This window comes from Cygnus atratus, chromosome Z, assembly GCF_013377495.2.
Source record: "Cygnus atratus isolate AKBS03 ecotype Queensland, Australia chromosome Z, CAtr_DNAZoo_HiC_assembly, whole genome shotgun sequence".
Taxonomy (NCBI): domain Eukaryota; kingdom Metazoa; phylum Chordata; class Aves; order Anseriformes; family Anatidae; genus Cygnus; species Cygnus atratus.
The window spans coordinates 21469594-21489273 of record NC_066396.1 but is presented as its reverse complement, the minus strand read 5'-3'; the positions used below and the strand labels follow the sequence as shown (position 1 = coordinate 21489273).

The 19680-nt window shown below is 36.2% G+C and overlaps 1 protein-coding gene across 6 annotated transcripts in view; it reads right to left on the bottom strand.

Annotated features, from left to right (window-relative positions):
- Positions 1–19680, bottom strand: part of IPO11 (importin 11) — a 106789-nt gene that overhangs the window by 39567 nt on the left and 47542 nt on the right. For all 6 annotated transcript variants that reach the window (XM_035553676.2, XM_035553681.2, XM_035553677.2 and 3 more), the window contains 5 exons: positions 19082–19195; positions 15900–16015; positions 14291–14367; positions 6575–6654; positions 5798–5878 (listed from right to left, as the gene is read on the bottom strand). In XM_035553676.2, the coding sequence (XP_035409569.1) occupies positions 5798–5878; positions 6575–6654; positions 14291–14367; positions 15900–16015; positions 19082–19195 (468 nt within the window). The remainder of the gene's footprint in view (positions 1–5797; positions 5879–6574; positions 6655–14290; positions 14368–15899; positions 16016–19081; positions 19196–19680) is intronic.

Sequence of the window (19680 nt, the reverse complement as noted above, 5' to 3'; positions counted from 1 at the left end):
AAAAACTGGAAAAGTAGCATAAAAGCAAGTATGAAGGTATTTAACTGATAACATTTTGAAATAAAAATCATTTCTCACACCAAAGAATTCGCAGGAATTGGTATCACGCCTAAATCTGAAATAATCAAGGCCTGACTGCATCGCAGTCACAGAAGCCAGGTAAAACAATCTGTACTTAATTAGCTGTAGCATATGTATTTCTAAACTACATTTGCAAATGCTTTTGTGTGTTCAGCTACAGTCCATAGATTCAGATTACATTCTGTCAATCTGGTAGTATGTCAGTATTGCCCAGTTTAAAGTGCAGAATAATTCTGGCTAAGCACGCATCTTTAAACATGATTTCACTTCTAAAATATTCCTGTAGTGTTCATCCTGAACTTCAGCAATGCTAATGATAATTTTTTACTGGCAAGCAGTTACAACAAATCATTTTGTCAATTCTGTACTATTTACAGCGTCCCCCACTATTTATGCATTTTATTGCTTCTAGCACTGTTTATTCTCTTCTTGATATTTAAGTAGCAGAAGTAGCTACTAAATCTGGTGACAGAGACTTCACAACTCTCATTGATTTTCAAAATAACATTGATGCATGTTTTTTCCTTAAATACATGGATTTTTTTTATGGTTTGTTTAACACAATGATTACTTAAACCACTACACTCTAGCTACACAACCCATGAAATTTAGTTAATATTTTGTCAAACCAATAAGCCCTAGAGGCCTACAGACAAATTAATAATTCTTAGATCTAACACAAGCTCAAGTATCTAGCAATATTAAAAATCGCAATATATATACAACAAAATTAGGTCATTTACTACGTTAAGCAAGTCAACTATAAAATATTTCTAGTTAACTCATTTCTAAGTGATTTCCTTCAACTTCTTATCTACTTATTCATGACAATTACTGCTTGACTGACTCAGACAGCCAAAGAGAAAAAGTAAAAATAGTGAAAACTCGAAGTATGTCAAAATTCAATATACATAGACCTCGTACTTTAAAGGAATTTCTCTTTAATAAATATAATAATGATTAAATACTTGCACTCAAGAGTTATGGTTTTTTTTCATGAGCTATGTAACAGTAAATTTAATGATTTGAGAAATTAAGCAAGAACTGTGTTTCGGCTCCTCCCTTTTAGTGGACGGCCAACAGCTTCGTTTAAATAGATGCTTGCTCTTGGAGATTAAGCTCAAGAGTCAAAACTTGCTAATGCATGCAGGATTACTTCATGAAGTCTGCAACTGGATATGACATTTAAATTAATGTTTTTAAAGACAAAAAGCACAGAAGAAAAAAATGGTTGAGATTATAATCTTGCATTTCCTGGACAATACCTCCTCCCCCCAAAGAGATTATGTTAATATTACTTATTTATAGTGAATTTTGATGCCACACACTGGCAAGTTTAATAAAGGAGGCCACCAGCCTTCCCATAAAATCTTGTCAAGGTAATTTAGTAGATATAGTTGGTCAATTTTGGATTATGGAGTAGAAAATAAGGAAAAGGTGGATGCTAAATAAGATTGGAAAGATTCCTGCAGGAAAGATACATAAATGTACGCTACATGTCTAAAAGTATATTATTATAACAGCTTGATTACATACAAGACTTGGACAGGCTTCAGTTTTCAAATTTAAGAGAAAAAATTGCTACAGGCAGCAATAAACCGTATGTGTAATCCTTCCTTGCTTCCACTAGAGTTGAAATGCAGTTGTAACACTAACCTTGCAGGTCCTTAAAAAACACTGGTGTTGAGTTATGCATAGAAATAATGATAGGATGAAACAGCAAGAGCAGCACATAATTGAAAAGACTCAGAAATTACTCCCTAAGAAGGAAAAACTTTTTCATGCAGAGAAAACAAGTACTATGTACCACTAAGGTAAAACATGTATTAAGGGGCTCTAATTTGCATACCAAGTGATACTGGGGACAATTCAGATTGCTAATTCTGTTGGAAGTATTGGGAATTTGCTATGCGTAGTGCATCCAACCTGTTTTTCAGTTGCATGTGGACCCAAGTAAAAGGTCCAGCACAGAAGGATTGTTAATAAATGCATTTTACTAGATAAAGACTTTACCATTTAATTAACGGCACTGAGACTGATTTCAACAAGCTGCTTATGAAACTCTGTGGATACTTAGAGGCTAGCAGCCAAAAATAGTGCTGCTGAAATCCCAACAAAAGAGGCTCCTTCCTGTAGATGAAAGAGTCTGTTGCACTCCTCTGAAATAATACAGTTGTTTAGTTCTTGTTTAAAATCTGGAACCAATTTGTTAACCTGACAACAAGGAGAACAAAGTCCACCTGAGGGAAAAGAGAGTCAAAAATGGCTTTCCTTTCTCATCTATACATGTAAGTGACTTATGACACTTTGCTCAGGAGAACAGGGTACACATTTACCAGCCTAATACAACACCTAGAGAAATACAAGGCCATCCAAGACTCAAATTGGTAATCGAATGAAAAGACCGAGGAGATGTATAGATATTGTCATCATTAAAACACAGTGTGGTATGTTCACCAATGATACTGATGTGCAGACCACCAAGAGCAACAAAAGTATCTTCTAATTATTGGTAAACCTATTTTCGAGCTAACAGAACAAACAGAGGTTTTAAACTGATACAATGTTTCCAGAAAGTCTCTCTTGGCAACGTTCAAACTCCCAAGAAAAACTCATTACTTGCCAACGCTACCAGACAAGTTCAGTTTTCTTAATAAAGTGATGTTGTTCAAAAACTTGTTGAATAGAACTTTTATCACATAGGGGAAGAGTTTTCTTTATTGCAGGATTACTTTACAGACTAAAACTATCTAAAGTAAACTGTTGTAAGCAATAACTTTATTGCTCTTGAATCTAAATGAAGCAGTAGTTAAAATATTAAGAATGAGTTTTTGAAGTCCTGTATCTCAGAAGAATTTTCAAAGTGACCACAAAAGTCAGAACTTCTTTGACAAGAGGATTAACATTTGCTTGATACAACCTCCTCCAGAAGAGAAAAAGGTATTCATTTACCTAACACATTTGACAGTTATGAGTTATTGTAAGACAGATGGATCTAAGTTCTCATGCTCCGTAATCCTCTCATTGTCCTTAGACACTAACCACTGCTACTGACAGAATAATTTAGCAACCATTTCAACTGTCTTAAGATGTGCATTAATACAGTCATCATACACACACACAGAAAACCCATTTAAGCCACTTTTGATTGCTTTAGATTTCCTCTCCTTCTTTTATACACTACTCAGAGTAATTCTGTTACTACCAAAATACTAATTTTGTTCATTAGGTCTCTCCCCTTTATTTCCTTTTTGTGTGTGCGTGCGCCTTATTTCTACGGATTTGTTTACAGTATCACTTATCTTTGGATAAAAACAGCAGAAAAAAACACATTGTTTAATCTCTCAGATAATTAGAAAATCAAGTCACATCAAGCCTCAGCAATCTTGTAATAAATTGTCTAATCAGTCCAAATTAAGATTCTTCAACCGTATGCTTTTATTTACTGCTCTGATGCCTATTTTCAGCCCAGCCAAAGCTGTTCATAACACAGTATTTCAGAACACTCCCTCATTTGTTTCTAATATTTATCTTTTTTTTTGTTGTTGCTCAACACATCAGTATGATACCTGAGAAAACTTTTTTTAGAATACAAATATTTACATTGATATTTCAGTTATCCCTTTGGAATCAGATAGGCATACTAGGAAGGTGTTCAAATTACAGTGGACAAACTGTGGCTAATGCAAGGTCACACTGGAGCCAAGTGGATAAATATGCCATATTACTAGTGTTATTTCATTTTAAGGTTCAGATTAAAAGCTGCTATATAATGTATTTGCCCAACAACAGACCAATAATACCATCAATGGATAGGTATTAACATTTTAAGCTACAGAACTAGAGTCCTTATGCTCCCTGCAGCAGGAATTATAAATGGAGGAGGACTATTAACTCCTCCTGTTGTTTCCCTGTCCACAGATTCTTTCTGCAAGTAGTTGTGCAACCCAAAGAGATAGGTGAGATTTTAATTTTGCCTCTGTTGTATTTATAATGAACTGGACTTCATAAGCAACACAAAGTTCCTAGTAAGTACTTCCACTGAAAATGTGAGTAGTAATAAACTACAGTTACTAGTCTGTATAGTATACCATTCTGTATTACTACTAAAGTTCTTATTCTAACTTTATTTCCTCTTGAAGCTCTTCAAAAGGAATATTTGAAGGGTCAGATTTAATATTTTAAATGCTTATGAATTTCATAAGATCTCTTGCATAACACCATTTGAAGTTTGTGTGGAAATAGTGGTGTTTTTTTTTAATGATTTAAAAAACATCTAGCAATTCCATCTAAGCAGCTGTTGCTATTACAAAGTAACTTATGACAAAAGCAAAAATAGGCTGAACATCATGTCACAGTACAAACATAAGTGTGCTACACAAAGCAATGTGATAAAGAGTACGTACATGATAAAGAGTATGTATATTCAGTATTTAGTAAATACTGGCCCAAGAGCTATTAAATTCTAGCAATTGTACAGAAATGGAGGAAAAAGTAAATTTTGAAGCTTTGTGCTTATTTAATAATAAAATCACAAAGATTTTTTATAATGAATGTATATATGTAGACTCATCACTTCAGCCTTATCTTGCCAGTTACAAAACTTTAACTCTGATTATTATTCTTATTGGTATTGAATACTGAGAAGTAAAATTAATTTATGACCAAAGGGATCAATTACGATTCACAGGGTACAGATGAATCTCAGATTTGGATTGTTAGATATGGCAATTAGGTAGTTATCTATCTTTACATATAATGATTAGAAGCACTCAAAATGAACCTACATTATTGATGTGTGCTGAATGATTTTGAAAATTTTTAGGGTTGAATCATTTCTCTATGTTGCATTTTGAACCAAATAATGGAAAATATTTTTTTTGAATTCTGAATCAAGCTGAAAAAACAAATACGACAACTTTTAAAACTTATTAACCATTTTAATTTTGCCTTCTTATTTGTAATTACAAGTGCTGGTACTTTTCATGTTGTCTTCTCCATTTTATAATTCAACTAGAATTGAATAGCTTTGATAAATTTTCTTCATCTTCCCTGAGTCACCAATATTCACAGATTAAATCAAGTTACCTTAATCATAAACATAATCTTTGTTTTGCAACTCAATGTCCTCAAGGTTTTCTAAGGATAACATCATCTTTGCCATACAGCGATTGGTCATCTGCTTGTTTAAATGTGCTGCCACCATGCTGCAAAATAAACTGCTTTCATGAGGGTGCAAGCCCTCACTAACCTTCTTTCTGTAACAATCTATGTGAAGTGGAGATCTCAGACTCTTAATCTAAATCAATCCGTAAAAAGATTATTTTACTCAAACTTAAATGTACTTAGAAACATCTTGAAATCACATGACTTAAAGCATTGCAGAGATGGTACAGGAACAGCAAGCACATCAACTAATTATCATAGAATCATCTTTTACAGTGCTCTGTATGGGACAATACTAGCCTTCTCTTGGTAAAATATATATATATTTTTGAAAATACATGTGTGCATGTATACACGCTCCCAATACATACGCTTTAAATATGTAGTTTAAAACATCTCTGACTCCAGTAATAAGATGTGCTAAATCAGCTGTTTTTTTCTACATGTTCTATATTCATACTTGAAAATGTTATTTAAACTTGACAGAACTAGCAAGTAAGAATACGGATGTCTGGAGCTGAATATTAACATTATTTTCATTGTACTCTACCTTTAAAGCTTGAACTTGACCTTCAGTAGTGATGTCCTTTAAGAGTTCACAAAATGATCGACACAAGTCAACAGCATACATCTGAAATTAAATAACAGAAGCACAGAATGTCAGGGATTGGAAGGGACCTCTGAAGATCATCAATCCAATCCCCCTGCCGGAGCAGGAACACCTAGATCACATCACACAGGAACGCGTCCAGGCGGGTTTTGAGTATCTCCAGAGAAGGAGACTCCACAGCCCCCCTGGGCAGCCTGTTCCAGTGCTCTGTCACCCTCCCCATGAGAAAGTATCATCTCATATTTAAGTGGAACCTCCTATGTTCCAGCTTGCACTAAGCTTTATATGTTTACGTATATATTTCAAAACAATTAGTGATATTTTTAACAGAGGAGATTTTAAATCATGACATAATATCACTAGTTCATTTATTTCTTGATAGAACTTATCATAATTCTAATCTGGCAGGAGAATCAATAGAGCAATGATTACTGCCCTGCATAGGACCTTTTCAGGTAGGAAACTACTAAACTGACCAACGTTATTTCTAAATCTTTCAGAAATCTGATTTTATTGAGTGTTCACCATGTGCCATAAAAAACAATTCTATGATTCTAGGATTTTAACATTCTTATATACACAAAAATGACCAAGAGTATAAATGTTAATGTGCCCAGTGTTTCCCAACACGTGTTAAAAAAAGAAAAACAATAACTTGCCAGTAGGGAATTAAGGTGCTTAATAAGGAACATGAGGTTTTATATCATGGTAATGTACCTGCAAAAATTCAGTCGATGATAAGAAAATATAAGCATTGATGATCTTAAAGCAATTTTTGAGGTTTTCTGAACTCAGCTCTGGAAAAAAAATAAAAAAATAAACACGCAATTCAGAAACTCATAACCAAATTGAAATAGAACCAAAACAATCCACTTCTAAAACTGTTTTTTGTCATACAGCACTAAGGTGCCAAAGGCCTACAAATAGGAAAAAAAAAAAAGGTTGTTAGATTCAGTACCATTCAGTACCATTCACATTCTGTTTCCCTGCTAGGTTACCACAAGGGTTCACGTTCAGCTAACGTGTTCTCATATGGAAACACAAGAAATCTTATGAACCCAAAAGCCAATTCTAGTCAAACAAATAAAATAAAGTTTTGGATGTAATAGTGCACTAAGAAGCTACTGAAGACAGAACAAACGAAACATATATTTGAGAGTCCTGCAATTTCTGATACATCATCTCTTTCCTATTTGATTCACTAATTGTTGGATAGAATGAGTGAAAGAAAGATTTCAAGTCTGCTTGTCTGACCCACGAGCCACATCAAATGGCATTGAGCTTCTAGACTGAAACAAGCTGAGCTGTAGGCCATACCATGAGTACTTCAGTAAGGAAAGCACATAGATCTAATAGATGGTGTACAGCTGCATTTTGAAGAAAGAGGTAAAAGGCACATTGTCAGGGAGCGCCTAATACACAGATTAAGAATAATCCTTATCAGATTAAACAAACACCAGGACCTGGCCGAGATCTGATATGTGTTCCATTGCTTAAATGCATGCAGTCTGTATGAAAGTGGGGCTTACACCTAGTGATGCTTATAAAGGAAAAACTTCTACAGATAATTTTCCAGGACAGAAACTATGGCTCGTTTTCTATTATAGTATCTGAAAACTTCTAGCAAGTTTGAACAGTTCCTTCTTTCCCTTCTGATTATAAAGATCATTAAAGTTTCTGTTATTTGACATAGCCCTTTGAGAGGTTTGAATGCGTGATTACTTTAGTATCTCAGTGATTGTACAGGTCATGCCTTATTATCACTCATTTTAAGTATTTAAATATCTTGACTTGAAAAGAGATGGACTTTCAAGTCATCCATCCAAGAACCTCATCAAAAGATTCTAATATATTAGCTTTATTAGCACATTTTGTAGTCCCCCTCTATTCCACTCATGAAACCCCACCTGGAGTACTGCGTTAAGCTCTGGGGCTCCAGGCATAAGAAAAACATGGATCTGTTGGAGTGAGTCCAGAGAAGGGCCATAAAGATTATCAGATGGCTGGAGCACCTCTCCTACAAAAAAAGGCTAAGAAATTTGGGGCTGTTCAGCCTAGAGAACAGAAGGCTCCGGGGAGACCTTCCAGTACTCAAAGAATGTTGGGGATGTACTTCCAGTACTCAAAGAGGGACTGCAAGAATGTTGGGGATGGAATCTGTCAGGGAGTGTAGCAACAGAACAAGGAATAATGGCTTTAAACTAAAGGACGGCAAATTTAGATTAGACATTCGGAAGAAAGTCTTTATTATGAAGGTGGTGAGGCACTGGAAGAGGTTGCCCAGAGAAGCTGTGGATGCCTCATCCCTGGAAGTGTTCAAGGCCAGGCTGGTTGGGGCTTTGAGCAACCCTGTCTAGTAGGGGGGGTGGGTAGCCACCCCCCCCACCCTCCCCCCCGCCATGGCAGGGGAGCTGGAACCAGGTCATCATCAACCTTCCCTCCAACTCAAACCAGTTCTATGATATTACTAATATTGCACTTTTTTTTCTGAAGTTCTTGCATTCTCCTTAGAAGCCTGAAGAATTTTTCTTACTGAATACAACCATACATTAAGTTTCAGATAATGATGCAGTAGACAAATAAATAAATGGTCACCTAAACATGAAATACTACTCAGCTTTTGATAGCTGATAGAAAGATATTAAAAATCAAGTAGTAAAATTATAAGAAATAAATTATTTCTCGCCGGAAGAAAGAAAACAGATAAGACATAAGTAACTACAAAATTTCAATTGCTCATTTGTGCATAAAGATCAGTGTTTACTAAAAGCATTTTTCACGTTAAACCTGATGCTTCTCAAAGCAGGTATGTCTTGACTCTGACTTACCCCAACCTGAAACTGTATCAGATTTAGCTGTAATTTTAAGCAGTCTTGCTGCAGAATTGCATTCATCCACAGAGAATATATTCCTCCATTCCACATTATTCAATCTGCTGCACTAAGAGATGGATGGAAGAACCTCTGCAACCCCTCTGTAGGGCAATTATATTCCTTCAGAATTTAAACATTAACAGTGCCAAAATGAAAATTAAATACTACAATTATGCTGTGATTTATTATTGTACATCAGTGATAGTACTATGCTGTTTGAAGGAAGGTCAGCTATGCAAGTGAAATAACTCTTATCAAATGTAACATTCTATTCCTATATCTTTAAGATTTAAAGACAGCACTGATAATACTTTAAGAAGCAAATCTAATTGATTTGTACCACTCGCATCCAGTTCTAACAGCATTAGTATCCTGAAATGGATATGAAAAGCTCTTTCAAATTTATCTGAAAAGGAAAAACTATATATTACATTTGGACTAGTTAAAAATCAAAAACTTTAATTTTTTTCCCTTGAAGTTGACTGTTAAAAGAGATGTCTGACATATACCTGTGTTGATATATGCCACAAGCCTATGACATGGCCATGAAAAAGAGATGCTCAAATGACGAAAAAAGTAGTAGGAATGTATAGGACACAAAAAAAAATCTAACTAAATCCTAAACTAATTTTTATGTATCCAGCACTGGAACAGCTTCCCAACAGACACATGAATATGTGTGTCAAAAATTCTCCCAAAAGATCCAGGAGAAGCAAGGGTGAACAATTGCTTCTTTATGCTGTAAATTTAAGTTAGGAATTAAAGTCAAAGGACCCTGAAGGTACTGTTATCAGTAAAGATGATCATCTTCAGCAGAGAAAGCATAAGAGGAAGTAGCAGGGGTGTCTTCAAAGTTGACCGATGCCCAGCCTATCCCCGAGCAGCCGGCCCCCCCACCCCGGCTAGCCACCCCTATATATTGTTCAGCATGACGTCAGATGGTATGGAATACCCCTTTGACCAGTTTGGGTCAGCTGTCCTGGGTCTGTCCCCTCCCAGCTCCTGCTGCACCCCCAGCCTGCTCGCTAGCAGGACAGAGCGAGAAGCTGAAAAGTCCTTGGCTTGGTGTAAGCACTGCTCTACAACAATTAAAACATCAGCATGTTATCAGCGCTCTTCTCATCCTAATCCAAAACATAACACCCTGCCAGCTACTAGGAGGAAAATTAACTCTGTCCTACCTGAAACCAGGACAATGGTGTACAGTCACAACCATGTAAGCACAGGACCTCATCACAAAAGCAGTTAGTGCAAAGCAAAAGCTACAACACAGCAAAAAGCCAATAAACTCAACAAGATACAATCTAAGACTGTCAGCTTGTTTTCTATGCCTTCTAAAACACACGCTTACATACAAATGGTTATCAATGCTTTTTTCTACAATACCTTTGGGTGAGAGTTATCAAAGCTGCACTATTACATTTACAGTTCAATTCCCATAGTAGTTTGTCACCTATACATACATGAATACAGTACCTCTGTGAGAGGTAACATTAACACAAGTCTTAAAAATCATTATCTGGCAGTGAAGAAGATGAAATAAGAAGACAAAATGCGTACAGAACTTCTCCAGCAGAAAGGCTTCCTGGCATAACTACTTTCTCCTCCTCAGTGGGACAGAGTATGCTGCCTCTCTCTGATGTCCAAAAATCTCATCTAAGAACTTCTTTCCTCTTTTCCTTCCAGCTCTTCTAGTTCAACCATCTTGACCTCTAATAGCACACTTTTTCAGAAGGACACAGTCACTGACGGAGTAGTTAGTTAATCACAGCAGAAAAACAATTGTATTACTTGTGTATTAGAGTAATTCCATTCAGTAAGAATAAATTCAGAAACTGAAGGTCAGAAGGTTCATATTCCTTATACTGTATTTCCAACAAAATAATTTTGTGGAGTGCCTTGAAGATAATTCTCCGCCAGCTCCAAAAGACATATGCAAAGCAATCATCTACTTACGACCTCCCCTTCACCAGAAGACTTAAGACTGAATGAGAACCAGACTCAAGTGCATTTTTTTCATTTATTTTATCTCAGAAAGTTAAGGCACATAAGACATCAGGATCTTGAGACTAAGAATTTGAGGATCTCAAAATTCAAATGGATTTCTGCATCTTACCAACTGAAAATAAACAAACTTGCCAGTTAAACTACTCTGCCCTGTACTTTTATCACCATGGTGGGAAGAATGGGTAAAGAAGTGTTTTTCTTAAATGTTGGAAGTTTCATATAATTACTGCCACTGTATACTGGAACTTATAGAACTAAGAGCAGTAATTTAACTAACTTGCACAGTCATTTCTGATTAACATATTTTCTTCTTCAGGTGGCTGCAGCTTAAACAGTGTTGTTGCATTGGATTTAAGTGGAGGATCCCTTTTACAGGTACAATGTATCAAAAAAGCAGGTGCCTAAGGCATACTGGAAATACTGCAGTTTTTATAACTACATAAGTTTAAAATAAATTTAGCACTAACCTAAGATTCAAGCACTATTTCAACATCACATTGCCATGTTTATGATATGTGGAAGCAGTCCAGCCAGATGTAACAAAAAGGGAATTGCAGGCAAACTGTGCATCAGAATGGTTTCTGCTTTCTGGAAAACATACACTATTTTGGACTATAGAAATCAAAACTTTTGACTGAAAAGACACTCAGAAAACAAAAGTTTATCAGAAAAATGATCAAGAAGTAAACTAGTAACTCAAGGCTATACAAGGAAATTGGTTTATGATTATATATTGCAAGGGCAATTGTATTTTCATCACTCAACTCCATCTCTGATGTAGAAAAAAATGACAGAAGCACATTTGAAGCCTCACCTCCAGTAAAATCTGCCTAGCTTAACTGTAATATTTATGCTGTCAGCATCATACAATAACTGTCTTTAATAAGAATAAGGAACGTTCCTTTGAGGAATGCACATTTTTTCCAAAGGAGTGTCTCACTCTTCTCCAGGATTCATTAAAAGAAACAAAAACAAATTGTTACAAGCATAGAAGATAGACCTCATTCTCTAGGGCCTCATGAAGAAGGAGGGGCTTGTGGGGAACGTGAAGCTCAAAGGCAGCCTTGTCTGCAGCAGTCACCTCCAAGCTCAAGAACGATGCATTCCAACACAGGGGATGTGAAGCAAGAATACCAGGAGGTCTGCATGGATGAAGGAGCTCCTGGCCAAACTCAAACACAAAAAGGAAACGTACAGATGGTAGAAGCAAGGATGGGGAACCTGGGACAAATACAGGGATGTTGTCTGAGCAGCCAGGGGTCAAGTTAGGACAGCTAGGTAGAATTGAATATGGCCAGGGATGTCAAGGGCAACAAGAAGGACTTCTACAAGTACATCACTGATAAAAGGAAGGCTAGGGAAAACGTGGGTGCTCTCAAGAAGGAAACAGGAGACCTGGTTACATATGAAATGGGGAAGGCTGAGGTACTCAATGACTTTTTTGCCTCAATCTGCACCAGGAAGTGCTCTAGGCACAACACCCGAGTCACAGAAGGCAAAGGCAGGGACTGGGGAAATGAAGGACCGCCTACTGTAGGAGAGGATCAGGCCTGAGACCATGTAAGGAAGCTGAAAGTACACAAGTGCACAGGACCTGATGAGATGTATTCAAGGAGCCTAAAGGAACTGGTGGATGAAGTTGCTAAGCCACTGTCAATCATGTTTGAGAACTCGTGGCAGTCTGGTGAAGTTTCTACTGATTGGAAGAGGGGAAACATAACATTTATTTTTTTTTATGGGAAAAAAGTCAACCTGGGGAACTAGAGGCCAGTCAGTCTCACCTCTGTGCCAGGCAACATCATGGAACACATCCCCCTGCAAACTACTAAGGCACATGGAAAATAAGGAGGTGACTGGTGACAGACAACACGGCTTCACTAAAGGCACATATGTCTGATACATTTGCTGGCCTTCTACAAGGGGGTTACAGCTTTGGTAGACAGGGAAGAGCAACTGACATCCTCTGCCTGGACTTGTGCAAAGCATTTGACGGTGTTCCACACAACATCCTTCTCTCTAAATTGGAGACATGGATTTGGCAGATGGACCACTCCAATAAGCAACTGGCTCAGTGGCTGCATTCAGAGTTGCAGTGAATGGCTCAATGTCCAAATAGAGACCACTGACAAGCAGTGTTCCTCAGGGGTCAGTATTGGGACTGGCTCTACTTAACATCTTTGTCAGCAACATTGACAGTGGGATTGAGCACACCCTCACCAAGTTTGCTGACAACACTGAGCTGTGTGGTCACCATGTTGGAAGAAACAGATGCCATCCAGAGGGACCTTGACAAACTTGAGAAGTAGCTCTCTGCAAATCTCACGCAGTTCGGCAACACCAAGTGCAAGGTCCTGCACACGGGTCAGGGAAATTCCAAGCACAAGTACAGGCTGGACAGAGAATGGATTGACAGCAGTCCTGAGGAGAAGGACCTGGGGGTTCTGGTTGATGAGAAACACAACATGAGCCAGCAATGTCTTCTTGCAACCCAGAAAGCCAGCTGCTATCTGGTTCTATGATTTAGTAATACATCCACATTTTGTCTGCAGAGTGTGCCACGGTTTCCATTCATACCTATCACCACCATGGAATGTGCTTGAAAACTAGGCAGAATAGGGTGGGCAGAAAACAGAAGCAGCAAACGTACGGAAAGTACAAACACAGGCCATTTCTGAACTTAACACAAGTGGAGTGGTAGCATGATACAACCATGAAAATCATGACCACTTGTATATTGTGAGTTTCCCATAGCAGACTACCTGCTACTAACACAGAACAAGGAAGAGAAAGGGAATGTTTGTAGATATGAGTGAAGATAAAGAGTAAGTATTGGGCAGCTACAGAAACTAAAAGGTATATCCGGAGATAAGATTGTACTAAAACCAGTACAAAATACAACTTTCCTGAGCACAGTTGTCATTAGAGACCTAGTGTACATGAAGCAACTGTGTAACTGGAGGAATTATCTTCTGCTTACCCACTGTGTTGCAACCTTCTACTGACCTTCAGTCAGAATAAAATATTAAGAGCCAAAAAACAATCTGTAAGAAGAAAGCCAGCTTCTGTAATCTTATAAAAACATTCCTTTAAAAAAAAAGAATAATTTGCTACATGAGCTCCATAGCCTAAAAAAGCACAACTAAAGATTTCATTAAGTAAAAATATTTATACAATGAAATTGAAATGCAAAATTTTTATACTGCATTTATTCACAAAGAAAAAAAATCTGAACTTTAATTCTCATTATTAAGTTTATATTTGGCAACAACTCAGGCAAAACTACTGCCTTTAATTTCAGTGTTGCTTGTCCAATACACTTTTAAACATTTAGGGAGTTTGAAAACCTCCTATGTAATTATTGACCAAACAATGGTAAAGCTAATAATGGAAACTTCAATTCTTGAAACTGGAAATCATCATTATGGCTGTAAGCAGAACAGGCAAGTATATAACCCATACCAGTAAAACTCAGCAAATTTGGTGTTAGATTTTCAGTAACAATACTGGCAGCTGAAAAAAAAAAGCAAACAAGTTTTATTAGTAAAAGGCTCACCAAGAAGGGCGGACATGTTCTGAAATATTCTCAGGAGCTCAGGTGTAAGACAAGGACTATTCTCCAACGTCACTAACCTAAGAATAGATTAAACGAAATAATTCAGATGACTTATGAGTAACATTGACTAATCATTTTGACAGATGTAAAGCATTGCAACTTGAAGTAACCATGCACATGACCCACAAAAAACACGTAGCAATTGCTTGAAGCATATTCCAAGTCCAGTATCAGTCCTTTACAATATACAGAATCATAGAATCATTAGGGTTGGAAAAGACCTCCAAGATCATCCTGTCCAACCATCACCTTACTACCAATGTCACCCACTAAACCATGTCCCTAAGCACCACGTCCACCCTTTCCTTAAACACCCCCAGGGATGGTGACTCCACCACTTCCCTGGGCAACCCATCCCAATGCCTGACTGCTCTTTCTGAGAAAAAAAGACACATTAGTAGAGTCATCCGGTTTTCTAACGTAGTAAAACAAAGATATGCTACTGGTGGTTTTTGTTTGTTTGTTTTACAGGTGGGAGGGTTGTTGATTTAAAAAAAAAATAACGAAACCTCAAAAATGGAGCAGTGAGAAAGTTTAAGCATCTGACTTGGGGATCCTGGGCTGAACTCAGAGAAGATGGAAGATGGGAATATTGACAGTGTAAGGACCAGGTGTGCAGTGCTTCAAGAGCTACAGTAGAAGCTGGCTCAAATAGTTTTTAGAGTCCCAGACATTTCTGCCAGCTCCATTCAGGTATCTCCGATGCTCTACAACAACTTAAAATACCATATATATTCTTCAGCACAGACATCAGAACAACCACCTCAAGATCAGCATTAATAAATCATAGAATGGTTTTGGTCAGTAAGATAAAATATGAAAGTTCTGATCTGAAACCTTGTCTTAAATTTTGTGAAGATCTTGCAATTTAAAGTTGCTCCTCCCCACCAACAGCATTATAGATCTTAGTTTGTAACATAAAACAGATCATTTTCAGGTTAGGCGTTTGAATTACAGATACTTATTTACAATTTAGATCTAATGAATCTCTCACTGTTTTAAGACAATTTTAATATATTCCTATCCTGTAGGAAAGAAATGTGTTGAATTTGTTTCAGGTTAAGCTTTCCGCCTTTATAGGAGGCAGTTAAAAACAGATCAGTGCCACTTCTTATTTTATGTTCAGTCACCAGAAAGCATGAGATAGCATGACACCCGAAAGATAACTTTTCCATTTTATTTCTTTTAAAACACACAATCTCTTCCAGCAACAAGCTCTGAGAATCAATGGGTTATTGTGCTCAGGTCAAGCATGTCAAATTGTTAGTTCAGCATGCACACTAAAGAGATTCTAGACTTTGTCTTGCTGTTTATTATCTAAACAAAGCCGTATGTTGCTACGAACTGCCTCAAAAAGGATTTCCTACTCAAGTAGTCACTTTCAGTTCTGTTTCTTTTACCAACATTCTAACATTACTTCTTAGAAAATGTCTAGTATAGATGATGTCAAGGTAAGATATCTAGAAAGCTTTTGTTATACTCCTTTTTTTTTCTTCTGAAGATATAAAAAGAAGAATTAACTATTACATTTGATAAAGAATTTTCTTACCACAGCTCCAAACCGTCTTCCAGAAGATAGACATGCGGAGGCTGGGAAACATCTGTACTTAGCTGAATAACCGGAAGTAGAAAAGGATAGAGATTTTTGCTGTCTGCTCCCAGGCCCTGTAAGAGTAGATAAAAAACAATATGTAAAATGCTTCAAAAAAAATTAAGCATTTCATGGATAGAACTGAAAAAGATCTATAATGCTGTTCTATTTATATACTGTAAACACGTATTTGAGAAATCAAACACTGAACCTGCTTCCATTTCATACAACATGAAGTTGCTTAGTTTGATATTTGAGCTCTCTCTCAACAAGTCTTGAGAAATTTATATAAACTTTTGGAGAATGAGCAGCTACCAATGGTCAGCAAGAACAGTACACATTCCTAAATAACATTCCCTGGTCATTCCATTTCTTGAAAAACTCACAGCTTTAACAAATACTAAATGATTACATGCTGAATAAATTATGCTAAAGATCAGAAAGGAATTACTTGGACATTACTACATCCTAAATCTTTTGACACATTCTAAGAACAGAAGGGTTTGATTTTGTTCCTAAACAAAGATTCACAGACTAATGATAAAGTTTTTTGTTTGTTTTTGAAGTGATTCATGAGTCATATACAAAGATGTCTCCCTTCCCAAAGATGTAAAATACATTTTTCTTTCATCAGTTAATAAAAAACAAAAACAATTAAAAAAAATACACTCAAGATAACCATTGTTGAAGCTACTCATAAATTAAAACTAACTTTACAAAGATTGGAATTCTTAAATTGGAAACTACTGGCCATTTTGCAATATTACTACAAGAGAGAACTAAGGCTAACTGAATGCAGCTTTTATATAATTACTAACATCTGTGAACTTACGTTTAAAACTATCTAATGTTTTTCAATTAAGGTTTTATTTTGTAGAATAATTTATTATTCCTATTGTTAAACAAATTTTGATTAAAAGAGAAACAACAGCAAAGAAAAAGAACCTTCCATAAATGTGCCTAAACTCTTTTGAGTTTGTTTTGGCCTGCATAGTGGTCTGTAAGGAATTCCACAATTTATGCATTATGGAATTTTTTCTTTTTTTTTTTTTTTTTAAAGAACTAACCTGGCTTTTAAAAGAACAGTAACTTTTCTTTTAGTTGTAATGTATAACAGCTCCCTTTACACTTTCATTCCACTGTTACTGTTTTCATAGACCTCTAATAATATCGCTTTAGTCATGCCTTTCCCCAGGTTCAAGACTGCCTGCATATTCAGTCTTTTCCTGTATGGAAGCTGCCCTACATCCTAGAAGCCCTTCATAATCTTTGCTAATTCTACATTTATTTATTTATTTGGAGATACAGTATGGACTAGAGAAGGTGGGATACAACGCATATTAGGGAAGTGTTTAATAGCATTAATTCTGCAGGCGGTATATGGTTATAGATTGCTTTATTCTTTTTTTATATTAACTTACTGCATTTTATTTGTATTTTTTTCTGCCAAGAGCAGAGATATTTCTTGTTATTTCAGATTTAAGGATTTAGTTATACCTAGATCTTATCATTGTCTTTGGATAAAGCAGCAAATAATTTCTGTAATTTCCTTATAGTAAGCCTATAGAAGAATTACAGAATTCATAGTACTATAGCACAGAAAAGCAGGAAAGAAAGGCAAATTACCATCAGGAATTCACCCCCCCCAAAAGGTCAAAACTTGTTTATTTGACTACAGATTACCAGCAACTGTCATTCTAGATATAACATTGCATACTGTAGCTATTAATGTTATATAGCAAAATCTAGGTATAAAAGTTACCTAGATTTCTTGATCTCTGAGAACTGTAAGACACTAAGTGAACAAAATTAACTAAATGAACAACTATGTACAAATGAAACCTAATGTTGATAAACACCACCAACATATTCTGGGCCAGGAAAAGTTTCCTACAACATGCAGAACTACAAAAAAATCTACAAAAATCTACAACAAAGTGGTCTGAGAATCATTGTATTCACCTTCATTCTCAGTATTACTATTTTTATGTTATTGCACTTAGAAGTTGCAATCATTAACAAAGGTAAGGTGACAGACCATGCTCAAAGAAATTTTAATAGCTCTGACAATACCATTTTAAAACATACATTGAGAAAGCCGAAATACTCAAGTATACTCAAAAAGAGACTTATAAGCGTGGATGAATTCTCAAAAGAAAATAAAAATTTGAAATACAAACACAAGTGTGTGTGATGCAAATCTGTTATATAACAACGCAGGCAGCTCAAAGCTGCTATTATCTCTGCTCCATATTACACATGAACAAAGTAGAAGAGAACAAAAGCTGAGAAAAAGTATATTTCCCATGTGCTACATAATGTTGCAGAAATCATTGTAAGTGCACATTACAGGTATCATAGGTTATACAGTAAAAAGACAACAGTAAAAATGGTAACAGAAGGGTCAGAATGCTAAATAAACAAGATGACCCATAATTAGTTAATGCGAAAAAAACCCCTTGAAAGACATTAAACCAAACAGTTAGGATTTAAATGATGAACATTTGATGATAGCCTGAATTAAAAGCCAAATTAAAAAAAAAAAACAGGCACCACTCTGAAGCTAGTTATGATGGCCTACTTCTCAGCCTATGATTTAGAAATGGCTCATTTTCCACATAAAGCCTGCAGCCAAAATAGGAATTTTCATCCTTGAGAGCTGAATGAAACACAATGGGGAAACAGGCACACCTGCACTGCTGAAGTCTGAAGCACATACATTGTTTGTCAGAAGAGACTGACATTCCTAATGTCTTCTGGGATACAAAGGAAGCCAGAACAAGCTGCTTTACAGACACTAAAAGAGGTTCAATTCCAAGATTACAAAACCAAACTAAAAGGCTCCAGAACACAAGTATATCTCCTTAAAGAACTGCTTTTCCTGAACAACCCTCTCGAAATAAAACAGTTGAATACTTAACATTACCTGTGGTTATCTTCATTCATAGCACTATGTTTTTATAAGACTGAATGGCATTTAAAAATAGTCTTTAAAGCCAAAATATGTAAAGTATATCCAAATTTATCTCTATAAATATTAAACACCCCCCCCCCAAACACACACACACTGAGAACCTGCAGACATGACTGATAAAAGTGAAGGAGACACTAGCAACATTTCTGTACTTTTGACACCTTACCTGAACAAGATGGATTAGGGTGGTTAGAATGGCACACCGTAGCATATTGTGCTCCTCGCTCTGTTTCCAAAGGAGTGGTAAATACTGAACCAAACATCCTACATATGGTCGTATCTGAAGTTCAAAACACAAATGTGTTTCTTAGTACGTGAAAAAATGCCATTAATTTACCCCAAACATGATTTCTGACAGATTTAAGAGGTCTCCGTTAAACAGCATATTCCTTACTCTGCGACTGAAGTGATTTCTGACTGAACAGTGGTTTGAAAACAACATGCTACCTATGGTAACATTTGAGGTGACAAAAAAGCTTAGGTATTACATAGAACATGAACAATAACTTAATAACTGAAGACGTTTCAATATCTGTATGATATGCGTCTGCACTACAACACAACTGCTGAATCCTTTCAGAAGACCAGAAGCAGTACCAGGAAAAAGGATCCTTAGAGACATAAATGTGGTTGCTGAATGCTATTTTACATGAAGTTTTCAAACATAGTAAGTTTCCAGAGCAGGACACTAATCTGAAGCTGTTACATCTACCATGATCATATTTCTAGAGAAAAAAAAAAAAACAGGACTTCAAAGAACCACAA